The following is a 12,811-nucleotide window of genomic DNA, read 5'->3' as shown; positions in this document are numbered from 1 at the left end:
TTTAGATGTGGGTTATTTTCAGCCTGTTACGTAAGGACTCTAGCTGCTGGGTGTTTTCTCGTACACTCATCACGGATGATAAAGGCAGGAGACGAGGCAGGGAGGCCAGTGATGAAGCAGGAGATGAGGTAGTATATAAGGCAGGGAGGGAGTCTGGAGATTAGGGCTGGAGATTGATTTCCCAATTTCACTCGATTCTGATTCACAAAGCTCTCATGCTAATTTGATTCCAATTCTGATTTGATTAGATTCCTATTCATTTGGGTGTATTTCAACTATGATATTCATTTTGCTTACATATTCTTACAGATGGAATAAAATCTCTCCAACAATGCTTTGAATGTTTCGGACCAGTAACATCTTTTTGAACTATTCTTTAAAAGAACTGGCTCATAGGAGTTATTTGTTTCAGGAGTCGGGCTCCACTGGTCATGCTCTATGTTATTGATTCACTAAAAAGAAGCGGCTCATAAGAGTAATTTCTTCATGAACCGAACTATTCTGGTTGCGCTCTACTCTATTTGTTTGATTCACTAAAAAGAACAGGCTCATAAAATAATTTGTTTCTGAGTTAGGCCACGCAGGTCGCATTGTATGTTATTGAGTCGAAAACAAGCAGCTAATAACAGCCATTTGTTCAAGAATCAGACTACTCTGGTAACACTTTATGGTTTTGATTCACAAAAAAATCTGTTCTCATCTGTTTGTGAATCAGGTTACACTGATGATACTCTGTTTTTAATTCGCTAAAAAGGACCTACTCCTCTTAGTCATTCGTTTGAGAATCAAGCTACACATCATAGCCTACTGTATGTTTTTGATTCGCAAATAAAGAACAGGCTCTTAAAAGAAATTTGTTTTTGAATAAACCGTTCCGCTGTATGTTTTTGATTTGCTTAAAAAGAACCAGCTTGCTGACAAGAGTCGTTCATTCAGGAATTAAGCTACAAGTTGTGCTGTATGTTTTTGATTCACTAAAAAGAACCGGCTCAAAAGAGTCATTCTTTCATGATTCGGACTACCCTGTTTTGATTAAGAAAAATGGACCAGCTCACAAGAGTCATTTACACTGTTAATGTTGTATGTTACTGATTCACTAAAAGGAACCGACTTAGAGTCTTTTGTTCAAAAATCAGACTACACTGGTAATGTTGGATGTTTTAAAAGAACAGGCTCATACGGATCATTCAATCGTGAATTGAGCTGCACTGGTAGTCACATCAATATTTTTACCCAGCCCTCCTGGAGATGAGGGGGAGTAGCAGTAGAGACACTTAGTACTTACTGATGGTGGGTGGAAGCCCGGTCCAGGGGTCGTGCCCTTCCTTAGTCATATCCTTCATCACAATCCCCTTTTGTGCTTGGCACGATTCCTCAGACAGGAGGCATCTCGCTTAATCACGTTCATTCTGTTGACTTATCTCTACCAGATTTATGACTACTTCATTTTATATTTATACATGATAATACGGGTGAGAAACTGTTACTTTACAGCTCTATTTCATAAATCATTTTGTTTCTGACCAGGTCAGAAACAAAATGATTTATGAAATAGAGCTGTAAAGTAACAGTTTCTCTTCTGTATAAAGTAATTCACTGAAATATACCACTCTATCTATTTTGATATTAATGTATCATATCAGTCAGATACGAACTCAGGGTCTGCATAAAGTTTCATTACATTGAAAACCATCTATGCTGAACTAAAGCTAAGCAGCTAAAAGCCTTGGACTGTGTCGTCCTTGATCACAGTGGACGTTTCTGTTAGGGCCATTTTGCGTGTTTTATGGTGGAGGAGAAATAGTGCTGCCTCATTGGCATTCTCCTCGTTCCCGGTGTCGAAATTACACACGGCCGGTTATTTCTCTGAACGGCTCGATTGGAGCGCGGGATGAAATGGTGGGAAACTTGTGACAGCTTTTAGTGAAAGACTTACCCACTGACATCTGCCATTTGAAATCGTACAAAAAAAGGAAAGTGACGTTTATTTACTTGACGTTAGACCACACAAACTCTGTAGGAATATCATAATGGTAATATGTGGCAGCCAAGGGCATCGAATGTGAAAAAGACGTTTCAGGAGCGAGCTGAGGGGAATGAGAAAGAGGCCGCAGACAGCTGAGAATTTATTGTCTGAGAGGGAGGGTGAACGGCGAGAGAGAAGCCCAGCGGACTCACCGAGTGGAAGTAAAAGGGACTGTAATTAAGGAAAGGATGAAAAAGCTCTCCTCTGTGTCTCTTGCGTTCCATCCGTCTCTCTCTTTCAGAGACATGTGCATGTTTTCCTCAAAATCACTTCCTGTATGCCTCCCACCCTTTTCCTTTTAATCGTAAACAATGTGCCAAGTGTGTCAGGGCTCTTTATCAAAGTCAGGTAGGACTGAAATCCTTCTAGACAATCCAGTTCAAACGTTTTTTTTTTTGGAATATGATAGTTGGTTAAAAGTAAGCTAAAGTTGGTTATTAGCTGCAGAATCAGTTGCCAGCTGGTTTATTGGTGGTTAGGGCTGGTCATTGGATTGGTTATTCAGTGTATAATATAGATTGATCAGCAAATGACCAATTTGAACCAGATTTCCAAATTTATGGAACATGATAGTTGGTTTAAAGCTGGTTCAAGTTGGTCATTAGCTGCAACAAACCTGTTATCAGCTGGTTTATAGCTGGTCATTTTCTGGTCAATATATATTATAACCCTTCCCATGCTCCACAACAGCTTAAGCTAGAGTTTCTCATCCTGCATTTTGGTTCCTCCTCATATTCCCAAATCCAGAGAATCACTCAGCCCCTCCGGACGTCACCACCTACACCTCCGAACATCCCGTTCAGGTTGAGAGGCCACAGGTGTCCACCGTACCCCGGACCACTCCCAAATATGGCAACGCCGAACTCATGGAGACCGGAGATGGTGAGGGCACAATAATGTGTGTGAAAGAGAAGGAGTGAGGTTTTAGAGACAGTAATGACGTTTTCATTTCAAACATTACAATGAGCTTTGAAAGATTTACATGAGTCATTTTCCTCAATCATTTTGACAACCCATCTAGCATTTCTCTTCCACCCTTACCATATTTATTTTGGCAGATGGTTTTATACAGAGCAACTTGCATATAGTCCCCCTGCAGCAACCTGGGGTTAAGGACAGTGGTGGTGGCTGGTATAAATTCTATAAAAGTATTGTTTACTGTTAGTTCATGATACTTAAAGCATTATGTACACCAAAAAAAATGCATTAAATGATTTTCAGTAATTGAAATAAAGTTATATATATATCTCATGTATCTTGCATGTAAGCCCTGGAGATAATAGACACAGTCTGTGATATCTGCTCTGATGGATCCTCTGTTATGAAGCTGTGATTGAGGGCATTGATCCCACTCTTTAATGTGATCTCTTGGGGACGCCCCTGAAGGCTGGATTTGACTGCATCTGTCAAATTGATTTGTTAGGGGTAAGATGAAAATTGAGGTGTTTGATACGGAAGTATACACAACAGTGGGGAGTTGAAACATCTTCATTGTGCACATTCAGCCGTCCATCTAATCCGTTTACGGCTAGTCGTTTAGACCCAGACAGCCTTGTGTGTGTTTATAGGCTCATTCAGGAAAATTGGATTTATTGTACGAGTGATAATATTCCTTTTGTTTTTGCTTGTTTTTTTGTCAAGGTTTGTGTGTTTTTGTGCATTAACATGCATGTGTGCTTCATAGGAGTCCCTGTTAGCAGTCGTGTTTCAGCTAAAATCCAGCAACTTGTGAACACACTAAAGCAGCCCAGACGACCTCCGCTTCGAGAGTTTTTTGTTGATGATTTCGAAGAGCTCCTAGAAGGTGAGTGTTTGACTCATCATCAGTTTCTTTTTGGAGCTATTCATATAAACAAACACACATAATGATGCCTGATTCGCAAACAAAACAATCTTTTGAATCGGTTGTTTTGAATGATTTGGTTGAATCAATCAGCCAAATCAGCTACAGTAAGTCAGCTAAATGAAAACATTGTAATGAACATCAGCATTTAATTAAATGTCTTGACAAAAACACCAGTGATGACTCATGAGTGATGATTCAACTGAACCGTTGATTTAAGGATTCACTGTTCATTTAACCAATTTGCTAAAACATGGATGATTTTTTGCCTCCTAAATGGCCATGTTTTGCCCCTTCCATCTGGTTTCATTCAGTCCAGCAGCCTGACCCCAACCAGCCACGGCCGGAGGGCGCTCAGATGATCGCTATTCGAGGGGAACCGCTGGGAGTGGTCACTAATTGGCCACCATCTTTGGAAGCTGCACTACAACGCTGGGGGACCATCTCGCCCAAAGCGCCCTGCCTGACCACCATGGACACCAACGGCAAACCCCTCTACGTCCTTACTTATGGTAATATAACCATATTTAACTACAGCCATACATATAACGACCAACATCTGCATACAAACATACTGAAACAAAATTATAATATATTAGAGCAGAATCGTATAATATGTGATACTTTTCATACTCATAAACAATATTTCTGAGAATTATTTGGGACCACACAGTCTGATACAGTGACCCCGAAAAGTATTTCAACAATTAAGTCATGCTTAATGTATAAATGTCTTATTTTATTTTATTTTATTATTTTTTATCATAAAAAAAATATTTATTATATGTCAAACAAAGTAGCACTATTTATTTTAAAGAAATAGCACAAACACTTTACATGTCTTTTTATTCAGAAAATCTAGTTAGTTCTGAGAAAAGCATAATTTGTTTGCAGATGCCACATATTTTGCAGTAATGCATTGGCATTTAAGTGTGAAACTACTGTAGTGTATTTTTGGTGCTCTGAATATATTGATATACCTGTTCATTTTATAGTAACATAAATACCCTTGTCTCCTTGTTTATTTATGCTCTGACATGAGAGGGAGATCATTATAGGACTTTTTTTTGTGTAGTGTGTTTGTGTGTGCGTGTGGTGTGAGGTCTCAGTCTCTCTCTCTCTCTCTCGCTGATTTTACTCGCTGAGGATCCTGCACATCACTGGTGAGAGTGTGAGAAAGGGTTTGCAGTGTGTGTATCTGCTGTAATGGATTGGTATTTCCTCTTTTCTTTTCTTTTTTCTGAAAATTGAAAATGATCATTAAGCCACCTGAGCATCATCATTTCTTCATCTTTACGCACACACACACACACACACACACACACACACACACACACACACACACGTCATCAGGACGCTCAAAACCCTGACCAACAGAAAATCTCCACTGCCACTCTCACAGTTTGCAATGTGAGCCAGAAAATGAATGGCAATGGCTGTTTGTGTGGCGCATTAACACCCCCCTCCCCCCAGAGCTCACCGAGGAATATCACCCTCCTCCTTAGCTCGTTAAAATCCTTGCTCAAATCAAAAGAGTAATTAACTTTCCACAGAACGCAGACGCAGAGCGAGATCACTATCTCATGCGCACCGTTTGGCTTTCACTGGGGCTTCATAGCCATGAGTTAAATCCTGATAACAGCAGGTCAAAAATTCAGCAGGACAGAGAAGATAAAATTCAGAAACGCCCTGTGTGTGACTCATCCAGATGCTTAAACTTTGAGAAACTTGGCCATTTGGTCTCAGTCCATGTTTGTCCTTCGCTTGCCTTTCAGTGTGTGGAATCTTTTCACTTTTTTCTCTTTCTCTATTTCACTTTTTTTTTTTTTTATGTAGAGCTTAGTTTTCTTATGCACCATAAAAGTACTCCATATGACTCTGAAGTCATACGATAGCTTTGTGGCAGGACCAAAAGGGAACTGACTTCATTATTCCCTGAAAATCCCTCTTTGCCTTTAATCTCATTTGCACTCCCATATACATTTATTCAAGCTGTCGGTTCTTGGTTAAGAGATGCAACAACCAATGGCGTTTCGCATTCAAGTCAAACTTGGTGCAACCTATTCTACCGTTCAAAAGTTTAGGATTTTTTTAAAGAAATTAATACTTGTATTCAGCAAGGGTGCATTAAATTAATCGCAAATTAGATAAATGCCATTTATAGTGTTACAAAGGATTTTTTATTTCAAATAAATGCTGAACTTTTATTTCATCAAAAAAAATCCACAATAATATTAAGCAGCACAACTGTTTTCAACATCCATCACAGGAATAAATAAAAGTAAGTAAAATAGAAAACATTGTTTTTAAATTGTAATAATATTTCACAATATTATAACTTCGGCCTTGGTGAGCATAAGATAATTCTTTCAAAAACCTTAAACTACAAGGCATTTTTGGTGAACTGACCCCATAAAAGACCGTTTCTTCTGTACTTCCTTCTACACAGGTAAACTTTGGTCTCGGAGCATCAAAGTAGCGTACAACATTCTCCACAAACTGGGCACAAAACAGGAACCAATGGTCCGACCAGGAGACCGGGTGAGTGTGACTGAACCTATTAGAACCAGATCCACTCATTAGAGGAAAATGCAAGTTCAATACAAGTTAACGTCTACGTGCTGTCGATTACCACAGAACATTGTTTTGTCTTGTTCCTTAATTTTTAAATATACAAATATTGTGTGTACACTAATGCATGTCTATGAGGCAAGGTTAGAGTGCTAAAATACACCTTTTTTTTTTTTAAATTAACTCGTTAAATGTTAAAACAAATACAATTTTGAATATGAAAAGTAACTTTTAAATCTGCCTGTATTCACTTTTTACGGTGTAAATATAGCCTACACTGCTACACTGGATGATTTAGACAACTTAATAACAAAAAAAAAACCTGAATTAAAGCGCTTTAACGAAATGACACAAAATTCGAGCTGCTTTGAAACCCTCTGGAATGACTTGCCACATAGACTTCCATTATCGACGGATGTGCAATTTTGTCTGTTTTAACATAACGAGGGACGAATCAAAATGATTGTGGTAATCGTCAACATGCTGCAGATGCTGAACATAGAGCATAACTTGTTTTGAATCCAGAACATTCCTTTAATGACAGTGCCGTTTCCTGCCGCATGCCTCGGTTTTAAAGCATGTCGCTGTCAGATTAGCATACGCTCGTGTCTGAAGTCTGACACCTTTCCTCTCTTATCACTCCACGAGCAGGTGGCTCTTGTGTTCCCCAACAACGACCCCGCCGCCTTTATGGTCGCCTTTTACGGCTGCCTTCTGGCAGAGGTGGTGCCAGTACCTATCGAAGTGCCACTTACCCGAAAGGTGAGACTAAATATACCACCATGAGAGTCCATGAATGACTGTCACATTTCTTAAAGCCTTCAGGTCTGCTTTTTTGACAACGTAACAAGTTATAGTTCCTACCTACACACAATCCTCCCCTGCAGATCTTTCTTCTCAGCATGGATTCACACTGTCGAGTGCCAACCTAACAGTCTTTACCGTGCAAAATATTAATATTTGTTTATTATTCATGTTTAATGGTAACGTATTACAAAGGCCTTCTGGAAACATGACCTTGTAAATATTGCAGTGTCTCGCTCTCCAGTTCTCTGTCTATTTTGAGATCCGTTATCTTTTCAGTATGTCAGGCTGAATGTATCAGCGCAGACCCCTTGAGGTTGAGGTATTGCCTCAGATATGTATGTCGAATTTTAGTGGTCGAAGTAGAGGAGGAGAGCAGCTTTGGCAAGAGTCAGCCTGATCATCAGTCCAAAAATTCCAGGAAAGGACCTGGAAACTGGCAGAACACTCTCTGGCTTCCTCTGCATGCAGTGCACTTAGGAAACCAATAAACTTCTGTCCAGTCCAATAGCAGCTGTGTGTTTTTCTGCATACAGATGCTTTTATCCAAAGCCACTTACATTTCATTCAAGCTAGGCATTTTATAAGGAAATCGAACCAGTGACCTTGGCATTGCTAATGCCATGACACTAATGATTACCATATTCAAATACCATGGCATTTGCATGGTTATCCATCAAAGATAAAAGAGATATTCAGGTATTATGGGTAAACATCATTTCTCAGTGTGCTGTCTGTAATAAGTAGGCCGTCACCTCCCCTGCAGTGTATTTTGCTGCTGTACTGATGATGGATGTTAGTTGGTCTTAGCCTATTTCTCTCTCTGTGTGTGTGTGTGTGTGTGTGTGTGTGTGTGTGTGTGTGTGTGTGTGTGTGTGTGTGTGTGTGTGTGTGTGTGTGTGTGTGTGTGTGTGTGTGTGTGTGTGTGTGTATTAGGATGCAGGAAGTCAGCAGATCGGTTTTCTCCTGGGCAGTTGTGGGGTTACCGTGGCTCTGACCAGTGACGCTTGCCACAAAGGCCTTCCGAAAGGCCCCACTGGGGAAATACCACAGTTCAAAGGTCAGTGCGTTAATACACAACTCCAAAAGTGATGTATAGTGGCATGTAGCCAGAATATAAGCATAAAGTCTAGTCCTCTTTTCAGTTAAATATGGCCAAGAACCACCGACTTAGACAGGAAGAGACCATCTGATTGACATGTAAACCACCAACCACAGTTTGCAAACATTGTTTCTAAAAAAAATTCTGTATAAAATATATCCTGTTTTTCAACTTTCTATTCATCAAATAATACGAATGTTTCTTGAGAACCAAATCAGCATAGTAGAATGATTTCTGAAGGATCATGTGACACTGAAGACTGGAGTAATGATGCTGAAAATTCATCTTTGCCATCACAGGAATAAATTAAATTTTTAAATATATTAAAGTAGTAAGAATCTGTGTGGACCGGCGAGCAAACATCAAGAGCATGATGGGCCGTATCATGCGTGTGATGTTATATGAGCCAGACTGCTAGCAGTCAGCATTTTATGCCCTGTCTGGGCCGCAGTAAGACGAGAGAAGGTATAAATAGAAAATGTAGAAGTAAAGACTCTGTGATATTGTTGTAATGATTAAGAAGTCCCGAGAGGATAGTCATTTACCCCAAGACAGAGAAAAGACGGACTTACTCTCATCCTGACGCACATAGTCATTTAGCCAGTCACCCTAATCACTCACTATCATTATTTTGAGTGATAATCACTACTAATAATGGTAATGATAGTCATGGTTGTCTCATCAAGCTGCATGAATATTAATAGATTGGTATGAATATTTATGTGTTCTCTCTGTTTGGTCCCACCCACTCATCAGGATGGCCAAAGCTGCTATGGTTCGTCACGGAATCCAAACACCTGTCCAAGCCACCACGTGATTGGTTCCCTCACATCAAAGATGCAAATAACGACACCGCCTACATAGAGGTAAGCTAACCCATGGAATTATGACCGTTATGGAAATATCAGTTTATTCAAATTATTTTACCGGCCGTACACACACAAACATTTTCCCGAAGTGGAAACCAACAGTCTGGGATTGTTTTTCCATATGCTGCACCCACCAGCCACTTTAATTGTTTTATGATATCTGATTGGTAGATATTCTATGTCTCGAGCCACAGAAATCAATATTTCCTATCAGCATGCCAGGCACAGCTGCCTCCATTAGAGAGTCGCTGGATAATGGATGATAAATGATTAATGTTTGTTTAATTGTGAATCGGGACTCTTGTAGGAGATGCTGGTTGATGGAGTGGGGCTGGTCTCATGTTATTGAACCATTTTTGAGTGAGCTGTCTCAATGTTCCTCACCAGATCCCAGAAATCTGAGAGTCTGTGCAAAGTGGCTGGGTGTCAGATGTCCACGGTGCTGGGCCGATGTTTGATTTCTGTTTTACTGCACGCCTTTTCAGTACAGTATGACAAACATGTACAGAAGAAGACACTTCACTACTAAAATCAAAAGAAAAATATGAAATTATATTTTACTTAAAGGAAACTAAGCCTTTATTGGACCATTAAGATTTTGGCATAGTGAACGTAATCTTTATGACAATACCACACATTTTCCCCTCAATTCTTATTACTGTAAAGCAAACAAAACTCATTAATTATGTAATATGAAAGTAAGTAAAAAAAATTCTCAATTATCACAAAGATAGCCATTTTTTATATACACAAGATGAAAAAAGTATTATAAAAAAAAAAAAAAAATTATATTATTCAATAAAGCACATTTTTACCCATTTATAATTACTGGGAAGAAAAAAAAAGCTAATTTTTATGTAGATAATATGGAAAAGGTATTATTAAAATGAGCCCATTTTCTCCAATTACCATTATCAATTAGCAAATTTTTTGATTATATAGTATGAAAAAAGCATTATTAAAAGTAAAAAAATTAATTAAAAAAAGTGACGTTATACCACTGTAATTTAATGTATTACAGTAATGAGAATCTAATGAAAATAATAAAAACCTCAAAAGTTAAATGTCTAAAAAGAATTGAAAACAAAGAATTGAAGGAAAAAGAATTGTGGGGAAGATGTCATGAAATTGTCCTAAAAGTTGAAATAGAGTATGACTTGGACAAGTTCTACCCAGGTTTCTTTACAATCACTCTTACAGTAGTGCGTTAACGGCCATGCAAACTGTGTTTGTAAAGGGATTTTATGAATTAATTGTTGTTAATGATTGCCCTGTATGACACTGTTTATTGTTTTACAGTATAAGACCTGTAAAGATGGGAGTGTTTTGGGCGTGACAGTGACACGGATTGCACTTCTTACACACTGCCAGGCCCTAACGCAGTCTTGTGGATACACAGAGGGTGAGTCCCACAAGAACACACACACACACCATACTGTACCTCTAGGTCAGTCCCCGGTCCTTCTCAGACAATAATATTGTAAATCTATCTTCTCTTTTTGTCTTTCAGCTGAAATCATAGTGAATGTATTGGATTTTAAAAAGGATGTGGGTTTGTGGCATGGAATCCTAACTGTAAGTCATAACTTCTGGAAAAAATCATGTAAACAATAGATCATTACACATTCAGGGTGATAATAAGTCACTTTCTGTTTCTTCAGAGTGTTATGAACATGATGCATGTAATCAGCATCCCATACTCACTGATGAAAGTCAACCCTCTTTCCTGGATCCAGAAAGTGTGTCAATATAAAGGTCTGTCAGACTTTTTATATTATTTAATTTTTTTTACACTAAAACTATTTACACCCGGTCAGATATGACTAATTTTTATCACCAAAAATGTTTACTCCAAGTCCTTATAACAACATATTATTACACAAATTGTGCGTACATAATTTTTGGCCAGGCAGTCATACAAAGAAATTATAAACACATGCAAAAACAAGACAGAATCAACAAAATATTAATAACTGATTATGTTGTAGTCAATGTACTGTATGCGGTTTGCTGTGAACTTTGTTTTTCAATACTTTTTTTTTTTTTTTTGAAAACCTATAGCCAAGTTTTTTTTTTTTTTTTTTTTTTAATACCTTAACCAAGTTTAGTATTATGTTCTTCCCTCATACGTTTAAAAAATATTAAACATTTTCCTCATATTTTGATGATTTAATCGAACTTGAAGGGTCATTAAAAACAAATATTCCCTCTGGGAATCACTTTTGACCACTTTTTTTTTTTTTGACTTTATGTTGAGGAATATGTGTATGCATTGTTTTGTTTAAAAATGTATATATTTTTGTGCTTAGACTTGATATAAATAGACTTCAGTCTTAATCTTTAATCTTACTAGTAGTTTTTCATGAAACATGAACGGGAAAAAATTCTGAATAAATCAGTTGTAAAAACCCTCATTGGACCATTTAAAGGTTTACTCAGAAATTTGTTCTGCTCATGTTTTGTGAATTAGTTATATTTACGTGACATAAATGCTCTTTGATACAGTTTTGTATGTGTCTAATATGGCCATTCCTGTGATTTGTGTAGTAAATATGTGTGTTTGTGTGTAGGTAAAGTGGCTTGTGTCAAGTCCAGGGATATGCACTGGGCTCTAGTTGCTCACCGAGATCAGAGAGACATCAACCTGAGCTCCCTGCGCATGCTGGTGGTGGCGGACGGATCCAACCCATGTGAGCTTTCTCTCTTTCTCTCCTTTTATTAACTCTTCCTTTCCCTTCCACCTTTAACCTTCCTCTCACACCTGTTTGTTTCTTGAAATACTCCTCTGACTGGAAATAAACTGAGGTTTAAGTAGCTGTTTACATACCCAGCAACCTGAAAAAAGCTAAAAGCATCATTCATAAGTGTGTAATATAAATGTATGCACTCATATATGCCCTCTGGGATTATAACTCACAGAACAGATGAGTCAGGATAGATGATGCCCAGAAGCCATTTTCCTGATGTATACAGACACATAATACACAAATGGACACACTGAAGGACAAAACATTCCTTCTGCTGCCTGTTTCGTTCAAATGCCAATGTAAATGCCCCTACAGTCGATGTGTTTCTGATGGAGTATTCAATAAGTAAAATGGTTTTAAAGGGTCATATGAGTTTTTTTCTTGGTGTTTTGAGATGAATGGATTGATGTACTGTGTAGACTGTGTACTGTTTAATAACACAAGGATTCCTTTCCAGTCAAAGAACATTTGGGTGAATCTCACAAAAACGCATATTTCAATTCAAACGAAAAAAAAAAAAAGGCTATAGAACAGGGGTCCGTAACCTTTTTTTTTTTTTTTTTTTTTTTTTGAACCTTACTGTTTTACTAGAAACATGTATTTTTCAATAACATTTCAATAACAATAACTTTATTTATGTCCATACCATGAGTAAATAAAGTTGTCGTTTCCAAACAGTGAACGTAGCCATCAAAACATAACATTGATTGATGTTGTGCACAGCACTGCAAGTTGGCCGAAACATCTTGAAATATTATCGTGAATTGACTTTTTATTAACTTCTGTAGGCTGTAAAACAAAGGAGTTTTCTGCAGGAAACTGATCTCTAGTGATGTGAAGTTTTTATGA

At 38.0% G+C, this 12,811-nt stretch overlaps 1 protein-coding gene across 5 annotated transcripts in view; it reads left to right on the top strand.

Annotated features, from left to right (window-relative positions):
* dip2ca (disco-interacting protein 2 homolog Ca) overlaps positions 1–12,811 on the top strand; it is a 99,126-nt gene that overhangs the window by 58,862 nt on the left and 27,453 nt on the right. For all 5 annotated transcript variants that reach the window (XM_079863744.1, XM_079863743.1, XM_079863742.1 and 2 more), the window contains 11 exons: positions 2,774–2,908; positions 3,711–3,830; positions 4,184–4,381; positions 6,319–6,410; positions 7,092–7,202; positions 8,181–8,304; positions 9,103–9,212; positions 10,515–10,617; positions 10,726–10,790; positions 10,877–10,970; positions 11,786–11,905. In XM_079863744.1, coding sequence (XP_079719870.1) covers positions 2,774–2,908; positions 3,711–3,830; positions 4,184–4,381; positions 6,319–6,410; positions 7,092–7,202; positions 8,181–8,304; positions 9,103–9,212; positions 10,515–10,617; positions 10,726–10,790; positions 10,877–10,970; positions 11,786–11,905 — 1,272 coding nt within the window. The remainder of the gene's footprint in view (positions 1–2,773; positions 2,909–3,710; positions 3,831–4,183; positions 4,382–6,318; positions 6,411–7,091; positions 7,203–8,180; positions 8,305–9,102; positions 9,213–10,514; positions 10,618–10,725; positions 10,791–10,876; positions 10,971–11,785; positions 11,906–12,811) is intronic.

The sequence above is a fragment of the Squalius cephalus genome, assembly GCF_949319135.1.
Source record: "Squalius cephalus genome assembly, chromosome: 25".
Taxonomy (NCBI): Eukaryota; Metazoa; Chordata; class Actinopteri; order Cypriniformes; family Leuciscidae; genus Squalius; species Squalius cephalus.
Note: the sequence above shows the minus strand (reverse complement) of the source record. Positions and strands in the feature narration are given on the sequence as shown.